The 26269-nt window shown below is 39.9% G+C and overlaps 1 protein-coding gene across 7 annotated transcripts in view; it reads right to left on the reverse strand.

The window, feature by feature from the left end:
* Nucleotides 1–26269, reverse strand: part of TEX14 (testis expressed 14, intercellular bridge forming factor) — a 427022-nt gene that overhangs the window by 310712 nt on the left and 90041 nt on the right. For all 7 annotated transcript variants that reach the window (XR_012688029.1, XM_075195065.1, XM_075195067.1 and 4 more), the window contains one exon: nucleotides 3110–3243. Coding sequence is in view for 6 of the 7 variants with exons in the window: in XM_075195065.1 (XP_075051166.1) it covers nucleotides 3110–3243 (134 nt within the window). In the remaining variant the exon portion in view is untranslated. The remainder of the gene's footprint in view (nucleotides 1–3109; nucleotides 3244–26269) is intronic.

Consider the following 26269-nt stretch of genomic DNA (forward strand, 5'->3'; position numbering starts at 1 on the left):
CCCCTTATTCTTCTCAGTTGATCCTAAGGAGGAGAGAAAAGCAATAATTGCATTCAAATGCAGAGGAATATCGGAAATCACAGACTCCTGATCTGAAGAGTCTGCAACTGCTAAGATGGCCACTGTCTTCTGAGGTCTTCTAGGACAATTTGAGACATAATGTCCTGGTTTACCACAATAAAGACACAAGTTCTCTTTAGGTTGGGTCTCTCTTCTCTCATTGGAACTACGTTTGTGAAGTGTGTCTACTTGCATTGGTTCAGACTCAAATTCCTTAATGGATCTGACCTCAGAATTCACATAATAGTTTGAAATTGCGGGTAACTGGGGTATGTCAAATGTCAACATTTGATAATGTATTCTTAATAAATTACCAGTCTGCACATAGAAGTGTAAGTTGGAGCAGCATATTGCAGAGATCCTAGGCCCAGAACAATGGACAATAATACAAGCTCCTATACAGGTAGTACCTAGCACCCACCCAGCTACCATGATTTTCTGGACTCTACTGGAAGGAGTGTGTTCAAGAGGGCACCTTGTGCTATGTGTGGTAGGACTGTCCTAAAATAAGTAGATTTTAGTATCAGCTTCACAATCTCATTAGATCTATTACAGGAATACATATCCCACCCTTATATTCCTTGTGGGGGCCCGGGAACGCCCAAACACACAGTCAGGCTTATGGGACACAAATTAAACACAGCAAAATGTCTGATAGCAAGTAACTGGAAAAACAAACTGAGTCTCTCTTGTTGACAGCACTAACTGGAAAAGTCTGCATGCTATACCGTTTGGAGTATAAACCTAGCATTCTACATGACTGCCAAAACAAATTTCACAGCAAAGGGACAGCCTGGACCACACATTTTAAAAATGCTTCTTAAAACTCATATACTTAATTTAGTAGTCTTCTCATCATGGTTTTCCCACCTACCCTACTTTCCAATTCCTCACACACCCCAGTACCCTCTCCTTAAACAAGCCCTCTGTGTCTCCTGTAGTATAACAGGTTTATGTTCAGCATTATAAAGCTTAAGGACAAGTGCGACCCCAGTATACTGTGGAAATGATGTCATGTTTCTTTTTAGTGGTCTTCTCCTTCCCCACCTCCTCTTTCTCTTCTGATCACCCACCCATTTTTTTTAAACTCAATAAAATGTATTTGAAAACAAAAAGACTAAAAAGAACAGCAATTCAAAGTACTTTTTATATTGCCCTTACCTGTATCGGCTATGAAGCAATATGCATTGTCCATGCCAGACTGCAATATAATGTCCAGCTAAGGACATATTTCTTCTTTGTTGTGCTTTAACCTAGGCATCATATAGGTTTCCCTTCTGGAAAGGTTACCTACTTTTACTCATAAAAATGTCATAGTTTAAATCTTGCAAGTCCTATGGCAACCATCAGAAGAGATATTGCAAACATTTAATGACGTTTTAACATAGCTTTCAATCCCTAGCAAATATGGGCTACCAAACAAGTTACATATTTGAACTTTGTTTCACATAGAGCTGCATTTGATGCCACAATCTACCCAGTTTGACAAAAGACTCACATTAATATTCTATGATGTTATTTACATCTAGATCAAATTGGCTACATGTTGCCCTAAGGTCTCTCATTTTACGTTTGCTAATATATGGACATGTAGAAGATGACTGATAAGAAATATACACGGCTGTTATTAACATTAAATGTTATAATGGCTACTTTATATTCAAGCATCTCTTGCTTCAACTCATGCACCTTAGTGTTTATTCAGCTTTAAAAAATTAATGCAATGTGTGCTCTGACCATGGTAAAACACCTTCAACAACAAATCTCCATTAAATTTTGCAGACCTTCTCCAAGTAAACAGCTGTTGATATGGGAAGTAACTTAAATATTAGGTAGAAATGCTAACGAATGGTTTACATGCTACAATGAATTCAACCTGGAAAGTAAGCCTCTTTGTAGATTAAGGCAGATTACAAACTGAAACAAAATGTGACTACTAAAACATGAAAAGTGATACGTAATGATTTTGTTGTGCAATATCGCATTAAACAGATATCCCTTTTCAAGGGAATCCCTTTATCAAGGGATTCCCTTGAAAAGGTCGCTAAGACGAAACGCGTTGGACCTCAGCCTTCACCATAATCTATTGGCCAATAGACAAACCGGAAGTGACGTCACAAACGTAACCATGTATGCGCTCCATGAGTGGAACGCAGAATCAGCATCCCAGTAATAGCGGTGAGATCATTCGCCTTCCTCTCCCTGGACTCTGTCTTTTCAGAAGTTGCAAACATCAAAGGATATCATTCATGAACCAGGCACTTTCTGGATCTTCCTAATCCATCATCAACCGCAAGTATCATAATATATTAAGACGATTTATTTCTACCACAGTTCCTAGGTCCTTTGGACTTATGACCACGTATCTGCTATTCGTCAGGCATAGATCCAACATGCATTGAACTATCCTCAACTGGACATCACTTACTCCTGACTCATTTTTGCATACTAAGTACAAGCAGCCTATTTATTAACAGTTCCTGATTTTGGCATAACTTCATATTGATGTAGAGTTTTATGTATAGTTTTATACATCAACTTCATTCATCATTTATAAGTTAAAATACCAGGACTGATTAGCTGGAGTTAGTACAATCTGTTACTCTGTTTATTAAATTGTATGCCCCATGGTTTTGTCTATGTAATCAAATGTTTTTATATGTTTTTAATTTTTAGTAAACCAATACACTGTATCCTTGAGGTCTCTTGGTTATGTTTATATGTTTTTACATAATTAATAAATCTATTAATTTTATATTCAGTTATATTTGGCACAGTTACTCATGGGGAGCTTTATTTTTCCTTGCATCCAATTTGCCTAGACACTGAATGATAAGTTAGTATTACATGTTACACTATCTATCATTTACAAGCCAGTGAGCGCAGAGATCTTCTATCTGTTTAGTGTGTTTATCTAAGGAGGGATCCTTAGTTCTATTGCAATCCAGCGGAAGTTGAGTGCAAACTCTCTCCTTGTCAATATTGCATTAAGCAAGTATAAATAAACCTGTCTTTCTAATTCCACAGTGAAACTCCATCAAGCACATACCTTGGTGAAAGCAAATCAATTAGTGATGGATTAATAATGAGTTCCCGAGATGAGGCAATCCTCAAAGGTTTCAAAGGATAACAGTGGATTAGAGCTTGCATATGTGCAAAACACTGATCAATGAATTTAAGCATCTGAAATTAAAAAACAAGAATATTAGTTTATGAATAAGCCTGAACATCATAAAATAAGCATGTTTATCAAATGGATAAAGGGAGTGGCTATAAGAGGTCACTGACAGCTCTTACTTGCAGTCATTAACAAATGTAAATAAATCAAATGTATAAACAAGCGCTCCTGTAGCTATTGCCCTTTCACATATAAAGCATCACCTCACACTTTACAAAACATTCAAAAATACATAGAAATGTGAAAAACAGAATCAAACTAACAAACTCATATGGGTAAATGTATTAAGGTCCGATTTCTGCAAATCGTCGATATTTGGCTACTTTGCAGGCAAAATTTAAAAAGGGAATGTGTTTAAAGGCAAGTTTTGAATTTAAACACATTGCCGTTTTAAATTTTGCCATCAAAGTCGCAAAAATTGACAATTTGCTGAAATCGGACATTAATAAATTGACTTCCTAGAATCGTTCTACAAAAGTGAAAAAAAAATTCATATTATAAGGGGCTCGATTCAATTTGGCCTGCTACTTTAGGGATAATGCGGCTTCGCATTATTACCGTTACAACAGTAAAAGTGTGCAGTATTACCGTTAGTACATTAATTTTAATGCTGGTTTTTGCTCGCAGCCCTCGGGGCCATGAGCAAAAATCTGAGTCAAAATTACCATATTTACAGTAAAACAATTAGCGCCATGTTATTCCTACACTAACGTGGCCAAATTGAATCGACCCCTAAGGATCCAAAATCTTCTGCTTATAACTTCCAATAGCTTCTTATCAACAGTCACCGAAGTTTCAGAAAAAAAAAAAATATGACAGAATACTTTAATCCTTTTAAAATATAAACACACCTAGTCTGAAAGTTGGAATAAAGTAGAAATCAAGGCCTTCAATCTTACACCCTTTTTTTCGAACCAAAGGTGAAAATAGTCCACACACTTTATAAATTCCCTTTGTTCATGCACTTATTTCAAAGTGGCATTAAAATAAGCTTTAATGCAATCCCAAATGCAATATGATGTGGTCTTCTCCAAACGTTTCCTTTAACAAAAGGGGTCTGATTCATTAGGGCCCGCATTCTGAGTGCAACCCACACCCAGTTTTAAACGCACGGTTTTAGACTTTGCGTGCACCCGAATCCAGCAAAGCATGGATCCCATGATCTGTGCCCTGTTGAATTAGAGCGCAGGGCTGCTCAACTAAACAGGAGGCTGCAGGTACGTATGTACCTGTCAGCACCTGCAGTAGCCTGCAAGTCTGGCGCCATTACAGTTGTAAAAAATTGATCTCCTGATACTATTAAACCTAGTGCTGCCAGTCTAGTGCTGGTTGCTGCAATTTTACGAAAATCAACACTAGGCAAACCAGCCGGGATAGGTGGCACAATAGCAGGGGGACAAGCAGCAGGGTTTCCCCTGCCATAATGACAAACCAACCCCAGGGTGTGGGGTCTGCAAAAAAGCACTAGGTTTCTTCCTACACCCCTGGGACAATGGGTGGAGGCTAATAAAGTGAAAAAATAAATAAAGGAAACTGAGAAAGCGCTATTTTACTTTGTGGAACTACAAGTCCCAAGCCAGTCTGGGCTGTCATTAACAGTCCGGGCATGCTGTGGCTGTAGAACCACTAGTTTCACAATGCCCTGAAACACAGGGCCTGCTGAGCCATGTAGTTCTACAAAGTAAAATTTAAATAAACCACACAACCCTCTTTTAAACCACATTACTTTAATAGAAAAAATAAAACCCCTAAAATAAACCACACACCTCATTAAAACCACATATATTTATTAATTATAAATCTCCATATACTTTTCATTTGATGTCATCATCTGCAAACGATCCAATCTTGTAATGCATAATGCATGAAACCATAAAACTAAACCAAAATACTCCCATATTCTGTAGCTGTCCCAAAAAAAAATATCCAGAGTGCAGGAGTAGTCCAAAAAATGAAACCAAAAAAAAATCAAAAAAAATCAAAATGCTCTTGAAAATAATCTTATTCTCTTCAGTCTCAAAAGACCCTCAAAAAAGTCAAACAATATGGCTTAGCAATACAACAAACCATTAGAACGTCAGAACTTTGCTCCTCTATGGAGGAAACCACGCTGAAGAATTTATTTTTACAGTAAGGGGTTTCCCATGACAGTGTGGGAAACCCACTACTGTATAAATAGAACAGAAAATGGACAGGGCTAAGTTACTGGCCCTATCTGCCGATTCTGGGCATAAGCAGAGTGATTTTGAGCATGATACGCTCAAAACCAGCAGATACAGGCCTTGACGAATCAGGCCCAAGTACTCTCACAAAATGCAGATACATGACACAATGGAGAAGAGAAATAACATATCTGGCATAATACCTTCTTTAAAAATCTCAGTATTTGGTAAAATAACACTTACAAAAAAATAAATAAACCAGAAACAGAATGTATAGGGTGGACGATAAAACCGCTTATGCAGTATTTCCCTATCATAAAATGAGGTAAGATGGCTTAAAGTATTGATCAAAGGAATTCCCGGGTAGTCCCTCCTAGCCGTCGTTATCAGCATATGATTAAAATTCCTCTGGTGGCGTTAACGTCATCCCAATCTTCAAACGCGTTTAGACTAGAATAGTCTTTTTCAAGGCAGATGAGGAAGTCCTTCCCTTAACAATTTTTTTACTGGTGTCCTTATTAACAATCTTGGCAAAATAAAGCTATTCATCTGAAAACAGATGTGCTAAATATTTTTTGCACTAAAAAAGCCGGAAATGAAAGCACAAATTTGTGTTCCAGAACCCTGAATTCAGGTGCACATTTTCTATTTACAGTGCAAGATTAATAATATACTGAAACATGTTACAATAAAGCGCTTTCTACTCAAAACCATACATGATAAATATCAAATAATTCATATTTCATATAAAAAAACATCTACATATATCTATCTATATATATCTATCTATCTATCTCTCTCTCTCTCTATATACAAGGTGATTCAAAAGTCGCAGTACACCCTTTTATTTCAAAAACTCTACAGGAATTGGGCCGATTGGCAGATTTCAAGATGGCGCCCATGTTTGGTACATACCGTAAAAGATAGACCACATCACCCATACCTTACTGGAGTATTCAGGTTTCCCAATTCCTGTAGAGTTTTTGAAATAAAAAGGTGTACTGCGACTTTTGAATCACTCTGTATATATATATATATATATATATATATATATACACAACATATACACACACACACACATATACATATATGTATGTATATATATATATATATATATATATATATATATATATATACACACACATACATATACACATACGGCCAGATGGTCGGCATTCCTCCTTAAAAAATCTTACTGCCTGGGTGCCCTCCCAGAAAAATAGTTCTTCAAAATAAATCACCACATGGGGACGGAACTCCTTGGTCTTCCAAAGAATCTATACACAAAGTTGTTCTTATTCCAACGTTTCAATCATATTCAATAATTTTCCTCAGGGATAAAACATAATACAAACATTTACCTTAAATAGGCAGCTACATCATGTGCATGATAAAAAAAAAGTAGACAAATCACATGGTCAACAGTATTATTAAGTCGATAATTCAAATGCACATGGCATTATATGGATATGGGGTAAGGGATACTATAGTCAACCTAAAAATACCGTCTACATTTCATTTGTCGACCTAATAATACCTAATTTTACTATAATATATATATACATATATACACATATATATATACATACACACAAATATATATATGCATATATATAAATACATATATATATATATATATATATATATACACACAAATATATATATATATATATATATATATATATATATTTGTGTGTATATATATATATGTATGTATATATATATATATATATATATATATATATAAAAATATATATATATATATATATATATATATATATATAAATATATATATATATGTGTATATATATATATGTGTATATATATATATACATACACAAGTTAACCCGTGCATGATACTCATGCATTCTAGTCAAATCAAGCTACTTAAGGTGTTAAAAAGGTTCTTGTCATGCATTTGGGGCTAGGCCAGGCCTCCTCAGGGGAAGAGCGTTACTTCCCGACGTTAGCGCCCTTTTTTAACGTGGTTTTGTCCACATGTCACCTCCTCATCATTCTTCTCCATCACCTCATCCTTCATCTTCATCGCCACATCCTTAATCTCCATCGTCTTACTGTTCTAAAACCTCTCGATATACGTTTCTGCTAAACACCTTATCGCTGTGCTCAATCAGTCTTCCTTTTAGGGCAGTATTCATAACCTGCACTTTCACATCACTGCTTCTCCGTACTCGTGCAAATGCGACATACAATTGTCCATGACCAAACACAGGCTCTGGTAAATAAATACCCACACGGTCAAGTGTTTGACCCTGTGACTTGTTAATGGTCATAGCAAATGCCGCCTTCAAAGGGAACTGCCGCCGTCTTAGCTTAAACGGCAGTCCTGTTTCGGATGGACATAAGTCAATCCGTGGTATCATCACCTTCTCTCCTTCAGCAGAGCCAGTCAAAACTTCTGCTTGTATCACATTTGTTTTCAGTGCTGTCACTACTAATCGAGTGCCATTGCACAGTCCTCTCTTAACATTCAGATTTCTCAATAGCATAATAATGCTTCCAACTTTCAATCTTAATCTGTGCCTTGGCATTCCGGAAGGAGTCAAGGTATTCAAAAACTCAACTGGGAAATTTTCTTTCTCAGTGTCATCGTCACTTGTACTGCATCATCACTCAAATAAATCATAAATTCACCTTCAATTATTTCCATCACCTTTTCATTAAGTTTATCAACGTCCTCATTTAAGGGACACAAAATTGCTTGATTCGACATAGATTTAACCATGTCGATCGAAATGTTCTCGCCAAATATCTCCTTAACAATATCATGGCATACCATGTCGTGTAGTATCTCAATCGTTTCTTCGTTAAATTCATCTTCATTTGTAAAAGCTCCATCTCCCAACTTCACCAATCACTGTATTCAGGATCTTCCGATCGCTGATTAATCTTCAATTCAAGTCTTTTAAATTGCCTCCATGTGCTCGAAAACTTAATGCTTCCTTGCACAATGGCAGCTCTCATTGCATGCGGTAGAACCGGCAAGCATTGTCTGAAGTCACCTCCCAGTAAAATCACTTTCACCCCAAAGGGTATATTATTCTTCATCACTTCTCTCAAAAGACGATCTATTGTATTGAGTGTATGGTTAGAAACCATTGTGCACTCATCAATTATAAATAATTTTGCGAGCTGAAGGCTCTTAGCCTGATCGGATGTCGGCTTAATTCTGGATACAGATGTTTCATTAATTGGAATTGGAAGTCCATATAAGGAATGGACTGTCCTTCCTCCATTTAAAAGATTAGCTGCAATGCCTGTCGAGGCAGCAGTAATCACTTTCTCTCCTATCCCATTCATAACATGGATCAAATTAGCACAAAGGTACGTTTTTCCACTTCCTCCAGGGCCATCAATAAAGAACAAATTCTCACTTAGAGGTTTATTTGAAATTGCTTTCGTTATTTTGTCATATGCATTTCTCTGCTCTTCATTCAACGTAAGGCTCATTTCTTCTGCTTGCTGCCTTTCTTTTTCTTGATCAATTTCTTGATCAATCTCTGGCAAATAAACTGGAGAACTCGGAAGTCCGTAATGTGCGCAACTCATTCGATGGGAAGCTAACACATCATTAATATCTCTAAGGGCATAGCCCTCACATTCATTGCAAGTAGGGTCTTGCGAATGAAGTCTGTGACAGTAAACTTCCATCATATCTTGTTTAAATTCTTCATACAATTTGCGTGGATAAGTCGGAGAGCCAAACACGCAAATGTATGCAAATAAATCGTAGTTGCCGAGGCATACTACACACAACTGCATCTTCCATAGTCGACTTCCACACCGTATCATCAAGCAAAAATCCTCTTGCTTTTGCCGCTTCACGAAAAGTCAAATATTCCACTTCACCAACAGTTCTCAAATCTTGGAAGCTTGTAGCTCCCTTGACGTGTAACAAATTTAATCTCAAATAATATCTCTCCCCTTCTTTTAACCCCACCGAGTACATTCTTCCAATCACCTTGTGTCCTCCTCTCTGTCTCTTTTTCCAAACTCCCTTTTCAAAAACAAAATGCTTAGGAATTTCTCTATAAAAAAATTGCAGAGCATTTTCATTGGTGTCATTCAGCTTGAACCAAGTCATCAGAGTTGAATTCTTATTCAATCTCTGTACAAAGTCTTCCATATTTTCGGTGTCGAAGAATATGCTCTGTTGTCCAGGCATATGCACCGCCAATCGTATGATGGCATGTGTCTGCATGTGCATTGGAAATGCAAATATTCTCCATATTGCTTCGGGAGCACTCACATATCTCGAATCTACATGCTTCGCAGGCTCATCATGTTTATCTACTTTAATTTCAACATTGGCACAATCATGTCCTTTATATACGTATTTAAACAAATACTTCACACTTTGTATTGATGCACACACCTCAACATTGATGTGGAAATTATATTTCAGTAACAAATATGCGTTGTAAGGTACAACCCATGAATTGTCAAATATTTTTCCATTCACGTCATGCTCAACCCCTTTTCTTCTATATATTTTGGATAACCGTTTAGATTTCCTACTGTTGCATTACAAAAATCTTTTCGAAAATTCTTCATGCATTTTCCGTTGTCCATGCATGGGGACTGGGGGTTTCTCAAGCCACATGGCGTATGAATCATATTTTTGGTGATGATTTCATACAGTCGTGGAAATTTTTCTTTATCAGATATCTCAGTCGACACCATCTTATCAATATCTTCCACTGTCTTTAACTTTGACTCTGAATCCATAATTAATAAAATATGTGCATGTGGAAGTCCACGCTTTTGAAATTCAATAGAGTGAACTCTTGCCACTTGCATTCCAAATAGTCCTTCATTCAATTCTTCAAGTAAACTTTTAAGTTTTAAATTAAAAACCCTCGCTACCATATCAGGTCTATGTTCTACCTGTTGCCAAGGCTCCAGGTTTTCGACAATCTCTTGCCATTTTGGATTGCATGTCATAGTTATGAATATATCTGGTTTCCCAAATTTAGTCACAATAGCCATTGCATCCTGGTATCTTTGTTGCATATTTCTCGGGCTTCCCTCAAAAGAAGATGGTAAAATGACCATTTTCCCTGAGGGAATTCCTGTCTCTTCAGCTCTTTCATTAATGTGGTCCATCAAGTCACTGTACTGTTCTACTCGCAAATCTTTTTGATGGGTTTTGATCCAATTCAATCTATTTGCTTCAACTTTGACATAAGCGTCAACAATATATTGCTGAGTCAATTTTCCACCATTGAGTAGAGAATTGAACTCATCTCTTACGGACAGCTTATAGCTGTAAAACATCATCATAGTCAAGCGATCATTCTTATTCGCTCCAATCAATTTCATTTCAGTGCTCCAGTTTTGTTCCGCACGCGGAAAGAATAGTGGATACACCATAGCATCAAGATTGGGATCAAGAATGCTCAGTCTTTTCAAAGGAGGAACTCCTGGTTTTGGTCTTAAATGAACCAAAATATCTCTATTAAACGGAGGTCCCCCATCCATATTTTCAAATACCACAGCTACTTCACTCGCTCTTGCTACGTTGTAACGTCGAGGATCTTGTTTTCGGTCTTGTTTAATTGCCATCATAATATTAGGCATCTCCGTATTATTCCTCATTGCTTCCCTTTTAGCATCTTTTTCAACCTCATGTAACATTCTGTACGCCTCCACCAACTTATTAATTTCTCTTAGTAATTTCTCAATTTTTTCCATAATACGCTCATCACAATCTTTATTTTCTGGCATATCTGCTCTCTCCTTTGAAGCATCGTCAGTATCAAGTATGTAAAGTTGAGCAAACTTTCGTTGCCCATCTTCTGGATGTAAAGTTCCAGTTCTATGATAAATCTGACATTGAATGCGAAAGCAATAAGGTCCATTTCCTTTTGGTGTAGTTATAGCAGCTCCCATTGATGCAAAAGCAAAAGAATTGTTATCATTTCTTATGTTTTCCATAAATAGTTTGCTATACTTATCAATTTTTTTCTCTGTCATCAATTTTTTTAGAATGTCAGGAAAATCCTGCTGTTGTAATCTAACTTTTCCTTTCTGGCAGCATTGAGTAAATTTTTCATCTTGTGGCCTTTCGGCCCAAAAATTCTTTGAGTTACAAAACTCGCATCTTACATTCATGTTTCCACAGTAGTGCTGGTCTACTGCGTTTTCATCTTTGTTAGCTTTTAAAGGTAACGCATCTGTCATTAACTTTTTCTTTTTAGCGTCAGCTAATCGTCTCCTTCCATCTCTTTTTGACTGCCTTTCCTTCTCTCGCATCTCTTCAGTCTGACTTTCCCTTAACTGTCTCATTCCAACTCTATTTGCCTCTCTTTCCTGCTCTCGCATCTCGTCACTCTTACTCTCTCTTAATTGTGTCATTCCAACTCTACTTGTCTGCCTTTCCTGTTCTCGCATCTGGTCATTCTGACTGTCTCTTAACTGTCTCTTTGCAATTCTATTTGCCTCTCTTTCCTGCTTTCGCATCTGGGCATTCTGACTCTCTCTTAAGTGTCTCATTGCAATTCTATTTGCCTCTCTTTCCTGCTCTCGCATCTGGTCATTCTGACTCTCTCTTAACTGTCTCATTGCAATTCTATTTGCCTTTCTTTCCAGCTCTTGCATATCTTCACTCTGACTCTGTCTTGATTTGCGCATTTGGGCAGTTTTCGACCTTCGCCTCTCTTCTTCATTTGCGTATTTTTTTGACCTCCCCATTTAAATAAGAATAAAAAAATAAAAATAAGATAATGAATTTGTTTGCTATTGTTTGATAGTGAGGGCTATAGAAGTTGGATTGTAGTTTATATTTTGCGGACTTATTAGTACAGCGTGAGTAGTAATTTTTGCTGACTTGCTAGGAAAGCGTCAGTAGTAGTTTTTTGCGGACTTTTCAGTAGAGCGTGAGTAGTAATTTTTGCCGACTTGTTAGGAAGGCGTGAGTAGTAATAGTAGGTTTGTCAAGTTGTTAGGAAGGCGGGTAGCACAGTAATGACGTCCATGCATATGGTGCTTTCATCAGGTTTCTTCACTGTGTTAAGTATACTACACATGTGTGTGCATGAGGTAAAATTACCTCACAAAAAAGAGTTTGAGCCCTCAACTCGTAAATTTAGCCTTTACTACCCCTCCCACGGGGGGAAGGGGGGATGATGGAAGTTAACTGACTTCACTATTATAATTTTTTTTGTCAAATAATGTCAGTATACCAAATTTCAGGTCAATTAGATGAGCCCTTTCTGAGAAAATAGTTTTTTTACACACACACACACACTAACGCACGCCCCTAGGCTTATATATATTAGATATATATATATATATATATATATATATATATATATATACATACAAGTTAACCCGTGCATGATACTCATGCATTCTAGTCAAATCAAGCTACTTAAGGTGTTAAAAAGGTTCTTGTCATGCATTTGGGCCATAGCCCAGGCCTCCTCAGGGCAAGAGCGTTACTTCCCGACGTAAGCGCCCTTTTTTAACGTGGTTTTCTCCACATGTCACCACCTCATCATTCTTCTCCATCACCTCAGCCTTCATTTTCATCGCCACATCTATCCAGATGTCTATCCAGACACAGGGATCTCTCTCAGCGGTCCTGAGTATCACACTCCTCTCACTCTGTCACCCCCGGCAACCACCAACCACTCCCCACTGTCACCCCCGGCAACCACCAACCACTCCCAACTGTCACTTCTCCTTCAAGAAATATATATATATTTTTTTAAATCTTTATAAACACTTTTAACAATTAACAAATTAAATTAACAAATTAAAAACATCTTAGTATACCAAATTTCAGCCTTTTCTGAATTTTTTTTCCCACACACACTAAGAATTTAGTAGGTCAGTGTATAACTCCGCCCAGCAAGTGGCGCTGCAGCTTGGTTTTATTTTTTCCACACACAGACAGACTAACACACGCCACTAAGCATTTATATTATAGATATATATATATATATATATATATATATATATACATACATATATATATATATATATATATATATATATATATATATATATATATATATATAAATATTGGAAAAAACTGCACTCACATCTTCAAGTAAATCTTCTTTGGGGTGCTCCACAATAGCTCCCATTTCCATAGTAGCTAGTACATGTTCAAAAAATAGAGACGGCACTCACCATTTAAAACAGATAGATTATTCTTTATTTTTTAGTCGATGTTTCGGTCTTACAACCAGACCTTTTTCAAGACAGATTTTCATTGAACAGCAGACAAGACAAGCATAGACAATACAACATTATAATTACCTAACTATATATAGTGCCAAAGGGTTGTCAGCTGTAACTCATTTTAGGAAATTGTCAATTCTAGTGCATGTGTCCACCTCCCACAGTGTTACAAACAATATGTGTTCCACCCTGGAACGTATATGAAGGTCACATGGTTTCAGACTTCTGTTGATAAACTACTACTAAATACTACATTATACAGCTACACAGTAAGTATCATTTCCAATTACTTCACCAATGAACGTATAACCTTCTCCAGAATCCATTTCTAGCTGCACAACAAATTAGCTATAAATTCTTTAGTACAAGTTCGTAATTCTAATTCCGTCATGCGTTCCACTGTGGAACGCAGAGCATGAGCAGGAAGTCTAAGAAGGCATTTCTGGTTCGGAGTCTCACTGTATACATTTTGTTAGTTGGACCAACAGGTGATGTATCATGTTCAACCAACAATAGTTGGATATTGTCCAACTAGGCATTAGTTGCCTAGTTGGAAACATCACTTCCAAAATTAGAATAGTTAGATTTTATATATGAAATTGCTAAGAGTTCCACAGTGGCACGCACAACAGGAACTGAACAAACCGACTTCTGGTTAGTACTCAAGCCAACCATATTGTGATTTTTAAAGCTTCTTATTTATGTATGATATTTCCCATAATGAAACACATTTAATTGGTGATATCCAATCCTAGGTATAATTGCTATGGGTTCCACCCTGGAATACACAGTAGGGGGCATCACAATGCACTTACAGTAATAGTAATTGACAGTTAGTAAAGTTTGTGGCATTTGGCAATGTATATAGTATCATCATACTTCTTCACCAATATATAATATAGTACTTTTATGGTTCCTACACTTTATTATTAAATATTGCAGCCCCAAATATTACAGTAGCCAATAATTGGCATTATGGCGTCTGATATCTAAGATTAAATTGTTGTATATTATTACACAACCCTAAGTATTGTAGCATTTGTCAGATAACACTCTATTCTCTGATATCCTTTATACATTTCAACATGTCATCTATAATATATATATATATATATATATATATATATATATATATATATATATATATATATATAAATATACATATATATATATATATATATATATATATATATATATATATACATACACACACATATATACATACACATACATACATACACACATACATACATACATACATACATACTGTGACAGAGTCACTGGAAGGAGGATAGATAAAGAGGTATGTGTCCCAGGCTTTCAGCATTGTATACAAAAGGCCCAGTCTTGGTCTTCTGATCTATCAGTCCCTAACAGACTGATCAAGGGATGCACCTGTGAGGTGCCTGTAATAAGGCAGCCAGTGTCTCGGACCTAGGAGGAGGTGAGCTGCCTCCTGAGACACTCTGCTGCAGTGAGCAGAGATATGCATATGGTTTGGTGTGTGTGTGTGTGGGACATAAGGTCCTACAAATGAGAGAGGGCCTCCATAAATGTATTAGCTAGAAGCCAGACAGCTAGAATTTTATTTGTGTTTTGTTTCTGTTTACAAGCTGGTGAATAAACTGGCTGTGGCTGTTATTCTGAAACTTCTGGACTTGTGTGTCTTACTGCTGCTGTTCACCCAGGAGATGATACCTTTTCCCTTATTATACTACAATATATATATATATATATATATATATATATATATACGTGTATATATATACATATATATACACACACACATATATATATATATATATATATATATATATATATATATATATATATATTGTGGCAAGAGCCCGCTACTGGTGAAGCACACGCGTACAACTTCTTCCTTTTTATGGTTCTTTATTGTCAGGATGGTAATAATTGTTTGACACTGTATACTTGCACAGCAATTATGGAGACCCTAAACGCTTACTATACATAGTCCAGCTCTCTGTCAAGATCAGCCAGCTATCCCAGCGTTGATCTCCCTGAACAATAAAACAAGCAGGGTTTTATACCTGACACTCCTCCCACAGGCCTAGCTTGATGGACAGGTGACACACCCACCTTCTCCTTAAAAAGGACACGCCCATCCCTGGCTCTGTTTAGACTTTCAGATACACCCTGTCTGTTTGCTGAGAGGAAGCAGCTTTTTAAAACTTGTAAGTAAACCAACTTTTACTACACATATGTTTTTACCTGGTTTAATCTCCACCTAGGTACATAACTGTGCCAATGTTTTACTCTACTTCCCTGCTTTCTCTGCATATTGCCAGCTAAATGCCGCCTTTTGTTACATATCCCTCCCCCTAGCGTCTCCAAGTAGGGGGACGCGGACTTCGCGAGGAGCGCATATTTCCGTGACAACGCATCAGCATTTTTGTGTAGAATCCCAGGTCTATGTTCTACTGAGAACTTGAAAGGTTGTAGTGCCAAGAACCAGCGGGTTACTTCGGCATTTACCTCCCGGTTGTTCTGCATCCATCTTAATGGTGCATGGTCTGTTATTAGGGTGAACTCTCTGCCTAGAAGATAATAGCGCAGAGCTTCTGTAGCCCATTTTATGGCGAGACATTCTTTCTCCACAGTGGCATATTTTTGTTCCCTTAGAAGCAACTTACGACTTAGGTACAGGACAGGATTTTCTACTCCATTCTTCTCCTGTGACAAGACTGCACCTAAGCCAACACCAGAAGCATCAGTTTGGAGGAAGAACCTCCTGGTAAAATCCGGTGCTTGTAGAACTGGAGAGGAACAAAGAGCTAACCGAAGATCAGACGAGGCGGTTTCTGCAGAGTCAGACCAGGTTAATCTATCTGGACAACTTTTTTTTAACATGTCCGTAAGTGGAGCAGCTCTAGTGGCGAAGTGGCTTATAAACCGCCTGTAGTAACCTACTAAGCCTAGAAAGGTTCTTAGCTGCGACTTTTTTTCTGGTCTTGCCCAATTTTTGACTGCCTCCACTTAGTCTAGCTGGGGTTTTACATGCCCTCGACCAACAATGTACCCCAAATATTTGGCTTCTCTCATGGCTATGGCACATTTCTCTGGGTTAGCTGTTAACCCTGCTGACCTTAAGGAAGCTAAGACCACCTCAACTTTGGCTAAATGTGATCCCCAGTCTGGGGTATAAATCACTATGTCGTCCAAGTAAGCGGCTGCATAAGCTGTGTGAGGTCGTAGCAATTTATTCATGGCCCTTTGGAAGGTGGCAGGTGCCCCATGCAACCCAAAGGGTAGGACTTTATATTGATAGAGACCATCAGGGGTGGAAAATGCAGTCTTTGGCTTGGCCGTGGAAGTCAGGGGAACTTGCCAATAACCCTTTGTTAGATCAAGGGTTGTCAAATAATTGCTACCAGCAAGATTTTCCACTAGTTCATCCACACGTGGCATCGGATAGGCATCAAACTGCGACATACTGTTTAGGCGCCTAAAGTCATTGCAGAACCTAATTGTCCCATTGGGTTTCGGGACAAGCACAATGGGACTATTCCATTCACTCGTGGACTCTTCAATTACATCTAACTGGAGCATCTTCTCGACCTCCTTTCTCACGTCCACCCGTCTGGCTTCTGGAATACGATACGGCTTCTGCTTTACAATGACTCCTGGCACAGTGACAATGTTGTGTTCGATTAAGGTAGTGCGCCCAGGAATGGAAGAGAAGACATCCCTGTTCCGGCGAATCATTTCTTCAGTCTGTTGTCTCTGCTGAATGGACAAGGCTGGCTCTATGGGCACTTCAGACTTTTCAATGGCAGTACTCACAACCTGAGGAGAGGTTTCCTTATCATGCCAGGGTTTAAGGAGGTTCACATGATATATTTGCTCCTCCCTTCTCCTACCTAACTGGCGGACTCTGTAATTGACAGGACCGACAGCCTCTAGAACATCATATGGACCCTGCCAATGGGCGAAAAGTTTGCTTTCCTGGGTAGGAACCAGGACTAGGACCTTGTCCCCAGGCTTGAAAGATCGAACAACAGCACTTTTGTCATAACTTTTCTTCTGTCGTTCCTGAGCCTCTTTTACATGTTGCTGCACAATGGGCCCTCTCTTTCCTAGCCTCTCATACATTTGTGACACAAATTGTACCAGATTTGGCTCCCTGGGACCTTGCTGCTCCCAGCTTTCTTTTAACATATCTAAGATACCCCTGGGCTGTCTCCCAAACAATAACTCAAAGGGACTAAACCCTGTTGAAGCTTGAGGTACCTCACGGATGGCAAACATCAAATAGGGAATAAGTGTCCCAATCTTTTTTCTCTTGAGCCACTGCTTTCCTGAGCATGTGCTTTAATGTGCGGTTAAAGCGTTCCACCAAGCCATCTGTTTGTGGATGGTATACAGAGGTGTGAAGCGCCGTAACCCCTAGCAACTGGCACATGTCCTTCATCAGTTTAGACATGAATGGAGTACCCTGGTCTGTGAGAATTTCTTTGGGTATTCCCAAGCGTGTAAACATTAATACAAGTTCTTTAGCTATGGTGCTGGACTTTATGTTTCGCAGGGGAATTGCCTCTGGATACCTGGTTGCATAGTCAAGCACCACTAGTATATATTGGTGCCCACGTGCTGATTTTTCCAGTGGCCCCACAAGGTCCATAGCTATCCGTTCAAAGGGAACTTGTACTATTGGAATTGGAATGAGAGGTGCCCTGTACATGGGTTTGGGAGAGGTTCTCTGACAAATGGGACAATACTTTTTCACTGCCATGTGTACACCGGGCCAGTAAAACCTAAGCAGAACTCGTTCCTGTGTTTTATCCTCCCCTAGGTGTCCCCCACAGACATGTGTATGTGCTGCTTTTAACACTAGGGGTACATGGACCTGAGGAACCATTAATTGTTCTACTTTTTCCACCTGTACAGTAGAAACTCTATACAAGAAATTATTTTTAACAATAAAATATGGTATTGCAGTCTGGGCGGCTTTCGCTACCCCATTTACCTCAGTCACACTTTTAAAGGCATGTTCCAAAGTGGCATCATTAAGTTGGTCTCGAGCAAAGTCCTGCAGAGGAAACAAAATTGGTATTGCGGACCAGTCCGTATCCTCACTGACAGGCGGGGTGGGCTCATCTGCGACATCACCGACCAATGCTAGTTTGGACTGTCCATGTTTCCCCACAGGTGGATGCTTTTGTGGAACTCCTGCTGTGACTCCCAGGATGGCATTCCGGTTTGGCGGTTCCAAAAGATCGATGTCCAGATGCTGTGGATTCTTAGGCGGTTCCTTTAAGACCGGGCTTCCGACCGTTGCATCAGTTGCCGGCATGTCTGGCCGGATCCGCTCACCGAGGACATCATTAAACAGTGGGAAGTCTCGCCCCAAAATGAGTGGATATGGGAGTTTAGGTGCTATGGCAGCTACCACCATAACAGTTTTGTCTTTGAGTGTGACTGGTAGTATTGTTCTTTCATACTCCTCTGTGGTGCCATGTACGCAAAGAACCTTCACTTTGAGCAACCGAGAAGTTATGGTTTCGGGTAAGGCAGAGCTGGAAACCAATGAGAGTTCACTCCCTGAGTCAACCAAGGCCAGAACAAGGTTTTGGTTGATTAGCACAGTCACCCGGAACAAACAAGGACTTCCTGATGTGGGACTCATGTTAAAACAGCTTGGAAATGCAGGCCCAATATGTGCCACAGAACAGTCCATGGGTTCCTGTAGTTTAGGACACTCTGCCTTAAAGTGGCCTGGCTCACCACATTCAAAACACTTCAGATTAGACAGCTTTGCACCTGGCCCTCTGTCCGTGGCAGTTTTGCCATTGGGCCCTGTAGCAAGGATTGTCAAACCTGGCTTTTGGCGTGGCAGCGGCTTTGGCACAAATGCAGGTTCTTTAGTCATTTGCTGTAGCGCACACAACCTTTCTACCACGGTGGCAAGCTCTTTATAAGTTTGTGGGTCTGATTGTAGAACCCACCTTTGCAAATTGCGGTTCAGCCCCCGGATGCAGTGATCTATCGCCAGAACTTCAATAATCCGAGAAGGCGAATTCTCCTCAGGCTGCAGCCATTTCTTTAAAATTTTAGAAAGCTCAGCCACTTGCGCTCTGACCGGTTTTTCTTTATCATAGCGCCTGTCACGGGCACTAGGAGTCTTGCACAGGATTTCACCAGTTGACTATGCTTACCAGAGAGGCGGAGTTTGCACAGCGGTCCTCTGGCAGCAGGGTGAATAGTGGAACGTATATAACAGCAGATGGAGAGAGGATGCCAATGGAATTGATGATAGTCAATGACTTGCAGCTATACTGGTAAATGAGTCAGCGACTTGCAGCTATATTGGTAGATGAGTCAGCGACTTGCATCTATAGTGGAAAGGCAGGTTTGAACCACGGAGACCAAGGTGGACGTGAGCAGGTGAAGGAAGGTAGCGGGGAAGTCAGTGGTCTGCGTACAGCAAGTTGTACCACTGCTATGGTGAGAAGACTTGTCCAGGTGCAGGTAGGTAGCGGGGAAGTCAGTGGTCTGCGTACAGCAAGTTGTACCACTGCTATGGTGAGAAGACTTGTCCAGGTGCAGGTAGGTAGCGGGGAAGTCAGTGGTCTGCGTACAGCAAGTTGTACCACTACTATGGTGAGAAGACTTGTCCAGGTGCAGGTAGGTAGTGGGGAAGTCAGTGGTCTGCGTACAGCAAGTTGTACCACTGCTAGTAAGTGAGGAGATGTTCAGGTGCGGATGAGTGGAGGCTTGCAAAGAGTCAATAACGGTATGAAGACACTGAGAGCACAGAGGAACCTGTTCCAAACAGATATGCAGCGTTTACAGCTAATAGTCTATAACGGTATGTATACCGCTGCTGAGTAGAGAGGCTTGCACAGAGCGGATATGCGGGATAATAACTGATAGTCAATCACAAGTATGCATATCTCTGCTGAGTAAAGAAGCTTGTTCCAAACTGATATGCAGCGTAACAACAAATAGTCTATAGCGGGTATGGATACCGCTGCTGAGTAGAGAAGCCTCCTAGGCGGATATGCAAATTAACAGTTGATAGTCAATAACAATAACAAGTAAGCATACCGCTGATGAGTAGAGAAGCTTGTCCACGAGGATATGCAGGCACAGCAGAGGCGCTGAACGGTTGTAGCGGTATGGGAACCGCAGATGAGCAAAGCAGGTAATCAGAAGCCAGCTGAGGACACGAGCAGGATACAGAAGTCTGTAGCGGGTATGAGAACCGCTGATGAGCAGAGCAGGAAATCCAGAAGCCAGCTGAGGACACGAGCAGGATACAGGAATCAGTAGCGGGTATGGAAACCACCGATGAGTAGCACAGGTAATCAGCAGGAAGCTGAAGACACTAGCAGGACACAGGAGACACCTTCAGAGACTCACAGGGAATGAGACTCAAGATCAGGCAACGAGGTAATGAGCACAGGTGCCTTAAATAGGGAGAGGTACCTGATCCACCAATGAGATTAAAAGCAAAGGTCATAAGTTCTTGGATGCTGCGCATGCGCAGTGCATCACGATGGCGGACGGCCGCGGTTCAGGACAGGCGCCGGCAGGAAGGCTAGGGAACCACGCACCAGCGCAGAGGCACTCACGGTCCGGTGAGTGACAGTGCCATTGGTGATAGCGCTGGCTCGGCCTGGCCCGGAAACTCCAATGCGAGCCAATATCTCAGACTTTAGGCACGAATAATCAGAGGCCCGTTCCTCATCTAGATCCATATAAGCTCGCTGAGCTTCACCAGTCAGATATGGCGCCAGTCTCTCAGCCCAATATTTAGGAGGCCATTTTGCCCTTTTTGCAAGTCTCTCAAAGGACACCAGATATGCTTCTATGTCATCACCTGGCGACATTTTCAGGAGAACAGGACCAGGTGGTTCATTTCTGTCATGTCTCACCTGGCTTAACTCTTCTCTTAAGAGCCTTGTGTTTTCCACCTGTGCCTCGGCGACTTGTAGCATCTGAGCTTGCTGCTGTTGCTGCACAGCGGCCACATTCACGAGGGTTCTCAGTACTTCCTCCATGTTGACGTCTGCGCGGGTTGGGTAGCGGAAACTTGCTTCCCGGAGTATCCCACTCCTGACACCACTTGTGGCAAGAGCCCGCTACTGGTGAAGCACACGCGTACAACTTCTTCCTTTTTATGGTTCTTATTGTCAGTATGGTAATAATTGTTTGACACCATATACTTGCACAGCAATTATGGAGACCCTAAACGCTTACTATACATAGTCCAGCTCTCTGTCAAGATCAGCCAGCTATCCCAGCGTTGATCTCCCTGAACAATAAAACAAGCAGGGTTTATACCTGACACTCCTCCCACAGGCCTAGCTTGATGGACAGGTGACACACCCACCTTCTCTTTAAAAAGGACACGCCCATCCCTGGCTCTGTTTAGACTTTCAGATACACCCTGTCTGTTTGCTAAGAGGAAGCAGCTTTTTAAAACTTGTAAGTAAACCAACTTTTACTACACATATTTTTTTACCTGGTTTAATCTCCACCTAGGTACATAACTGTGCCAATGTTTTACTCTACTTCCCTGCTTTCTCTGCATATTGCCAGCTAAATGCCTCCTTTTGTTACAATATATACACACATATACACGTATATATATATATATATATATATATATATATATATATATATATACATACACACACACATATATATATATATTATATATACATATACATAGATACATGTGCTGCTTATACACATACACATATATATATATATATATATATACATACATACAGACATACATATGCATGTATACATATACATAAATACATATGCATATACACATGCATATATATATATATATATATATATATATATATATATATATATATACACATATATATATATATATATACATACATACATATACATATATATATATATATACACACACATAAATACACACATACACATATATACATACATTATATAGATATATATATATACACACACACATATATATACATACACACACGGATGTTCACTGACCCCCGTGTTTTGGTTTCTGGATCTGTATTTTTTTGAAAAATTGCTAAAGTATGTTAAAATCACATGATTTGGCTTTTGATTTGGTTCCTACAATATAACTAACCTCAATAATACTAATTTCCAATCAATTTTGACCACCTCACAGGTCACAATACTTTCATCCACTTTCACTCAAAGACTGCGAGCTGTCTGGATACTAAGCGACAGAGCAACGGCATAAACACATGGCAGTTCATAGCACATCTAGATAATACTGCCACATAGCAGTGGCAGAAAAGAAAAGTTTTGCAAGATGGAATTCTCCGTGGGCCCTCCAACCTACCCATATGTTAAACAGGTTAAAACAAACTCACACTGTGATAGGATGGACCGCCTATGCCACCCTGTCTGTTGTTGCTGGGAACCGGCTGAGCTTACTTTGCCACCGTCCCCTTTCATTATTCCGAATACGCCACTCTTGTCGCAGTAGGAGGAGCCTGTTACCACCACTAGACTCCTTTATGGCATCCAGAACATGTTCCTTCTGGGTAACTGTCGTTGACAGTGTACTCCGTTCTGGTACACTTGGGCTGGTACCCCTGACTGCCAATTATGGATCAGAGTGCTGTAGATGGATCCCCCCTTGCCTAATACACTGGATAGCGGGCAGTTGCTGGGTAGCGGCAGAGCGCTGGAACTAGGAGCTGGGTCCAAACTTTAAAACAGCCGGAGGACGGATTAGATTTAGGGTCCAATCTGTAGGTCACAGGATTACAGCAATATTGAAGAAGTTGTCAAACAGGGTCTTGAAGCGGGGAGTGATGTTTATTTCGCTCAAGTGTCCTGACAAGGACAGTTCCACTGATTAAAGGTATCTTTGGTCAGGTCAGATGGAATATCAGAATGAAACATTTCAGTGTTCAATTAATTAATTACCCTTCCTTTCCTTAAGGGTATTGGACACTTAAATCAAAAGGTCTAATTAACATGAGATTAGCGTGGGTGCTTTCTTTCAACAGTTGCAGAATACACATTTCCTCCAAAAGAAAAGAATTCCCAAAGAAAAGTTGCAAAATCCCAAACAAGGCATTTCCTTACACCAAGATACACAAAAGACTTCCTAAACAAAGGCTTATTGTATCAGATATATACATCAGAAATAATGCATTTCCTCTAGCAATGTTAAAACGAACAAATTTCTTCCCTGGTCTTAGAAATAAAGATTTATCTTACCAAAATATACACAATATAAAAAAAAAAAAAAGTCCAATTGCAATTATATAAATAAGCTATAAGTTATTTATAAAAGTGATCCAGTCAGACACACAGAAACAGGAGGGGTAGCAGGTACAGTTTAACAAACCAAGCACTTATGCGACAGAGTGCCACTCTTGGTGCTGAAGTGCTTGGTTTTGTTTGGGCCCCCACAAAACAAGCTACCAATGGGCTTAAAAACCTGACAGTGCTGTTAGTGAACTCTACAGTGGCAAGTCATGCACCAGTGGAAGCAGCTCTTGCTAGTGATAGCATGTCATGCCTGGGCATAATGCCACACAATGCACTTCTTATGTGTGGAATTATTTTTACCTAAATCCTGACAACAGTTGTCTAGCCAGTTGTAGCGTTTGCAAAAAGCCACAGTCAGTAGAAGTAGGGACATTAACCAACAAGGAACCTTATCCATTTTATGCCATTTTAAGAGCGTTCATAGGAAGCTTCTGGGATATATCAGAAACTTATGCTACAAAAATAACAAGCAGTCCAGCATCAGCTTGCTCCCTTCTCTCAGCTAGATCTCAGCACCTGCAATCTACACTGCCAACACCTTCATCATCAATATCCACACTACTGATCGCAGTTAGTCCTGCATCCAAGTTGCTAAGGCAAGATTACCCCTCCCCTAGCCAGGATTCCTCAGAAGAATCCTTGAGCGTTAGGCCCGCTGCTGCTGCTGAATATCCAACCCAGAAACAAACCAAGAAGAAGAATACTAGTAGTTTAACAATTGACTGTTAAATAATGCTTTGTAAGAGGAAGCAAGTATGACATATGACAGCTGTCACCCAGTCGCACAACGGATCTTAAGCGTCATGGCAACTATGTTAGTATTAGATTTGTGTCCAATGTCCACCATTAATGCAGGATTTAGACAGTTAATTGAGGTCCTGTGTCCCCGTTACCAAATTTCATCTCAACACCATTTTACTAAACAAGCAATTTGTTACCTGCGATCTACCCACTGTACATTTAACCACAGGTATGTGGATAAGCGGAAATGGGCAAACTAAAGTTTATATCACTGTGACAGCCCACTAGGTTAGTGAATCACCTTCAGCAGCAGGAACAGCAGCAGAATCAAACAAACAACACCAGATGTTTCAGAGGCAGGCTAATCTGTGTATAACCTGCTTCACTAAGAGGCATACCGCTGAGCAGCTGTTTCAAAAACTAAAGGATGCCATTGCAACATGGCTTATCCTGCTTGGACTCTCCAGAGGATATGTGATTTCTAATAACGCCACTAATATTGTTAGAGCATTACAGCGGGGAGAATTCCATATTGTTAGAGCATTACAACGGGGAGAATTCCATCGCATTCCCTGTTTTGCTCACACATTCAGCTTGGTGGAACAGAGCTTTTTAAAAAATTACAGTGACATGCTGTGACTGGATCACTTATACATAACTTATTTGTGGCTGGATCATATTGAAATAATTTATTGTAGAAATGTATTTCAATTAGAGGTGTAGGCACCAATGTATAATTTGAAATGCACTTATCGTGTTACATTGGGATGTGTTTTGTACGGTAGTGTCATTGTTGGGTTTGTAACATTGCTAGAGGAAGTCTGTTTGCTGATACCAGGAAATGCTAAGTAAGACTTTATATGAAGTGACAAATGCCTGTTTACCCTGTATACCCAGCAGGGGGCCGCTGCCTGACTGTCTGGCGTGGCTGCATTTCAGATAATGCAAGCATCAAGTTTTAGCACATAACAGAGTAGTGTAAATATTGTTAGCTTTGCAAATCCATGTTTGGGAAACATATATCGTATCCTGATACTAAAAATAACTCAGACCTCAGGGGGCTGGCTTACCCTGTGAGACTGTTTCCAAACTGCATAAAAAGAGAGATTTTGTACACTGAAATGTATCATCATTCTTGTTCCTTCTGACCTAATCAATGGTACCTTCAATTAGTGTGACTGCAAAAAAACATCACTTGCCTCAAAAACCTGCTTGAAAACGTCTTCCATGCCGAAAATCCTGTGACCTACAGATTAGGCTAAAAATCTAATCCGTTTCCGGCTGTCTGAGGTTTGGACCCAGCTTCCCAACACCACCGCTCTGTCTGCTACCCAGCAGCTCTGGCCAGTGTAATAGGTCAGGGGTGATCCATCCACAGCAACCCTGATCCATAGTAAGCGGTCAGGGGTACCAGCCCAGGTGTACCAGCGAGGGGGTACCCTGGAAGTGACAGTTACCCAGAAGGAACCCGGTACTAGATGCCGTGGCAGTATCTGTAAGCCCTCCTACTGAAGTTAGAGAGCGTATCTGGGATAACGAAAGGGAACAGTGGTAAAGTAAGCCCAACCGATTCAAAGCAACAACAGACAGGGTGAAATAGACGGTCCTTGCTGTCACACATGCTGTCTGTTTCCCC

Source organism: Mixophyes fleayi, chromosome 2, assembly GCF_038048845.1.
Source record: "Mixophyes fleayi isolate aMixFle1 chromosome 2, aMixFle1.hap1, whole genome shotgun sequence".
Classification (NCBI taxonomy): domain Eukaryota; kingdom Metazoa; phylum Chordata; class Amphibia; order Anura; family Limnodynastidae; genus Mixophyes; species Mixophyes fleayi.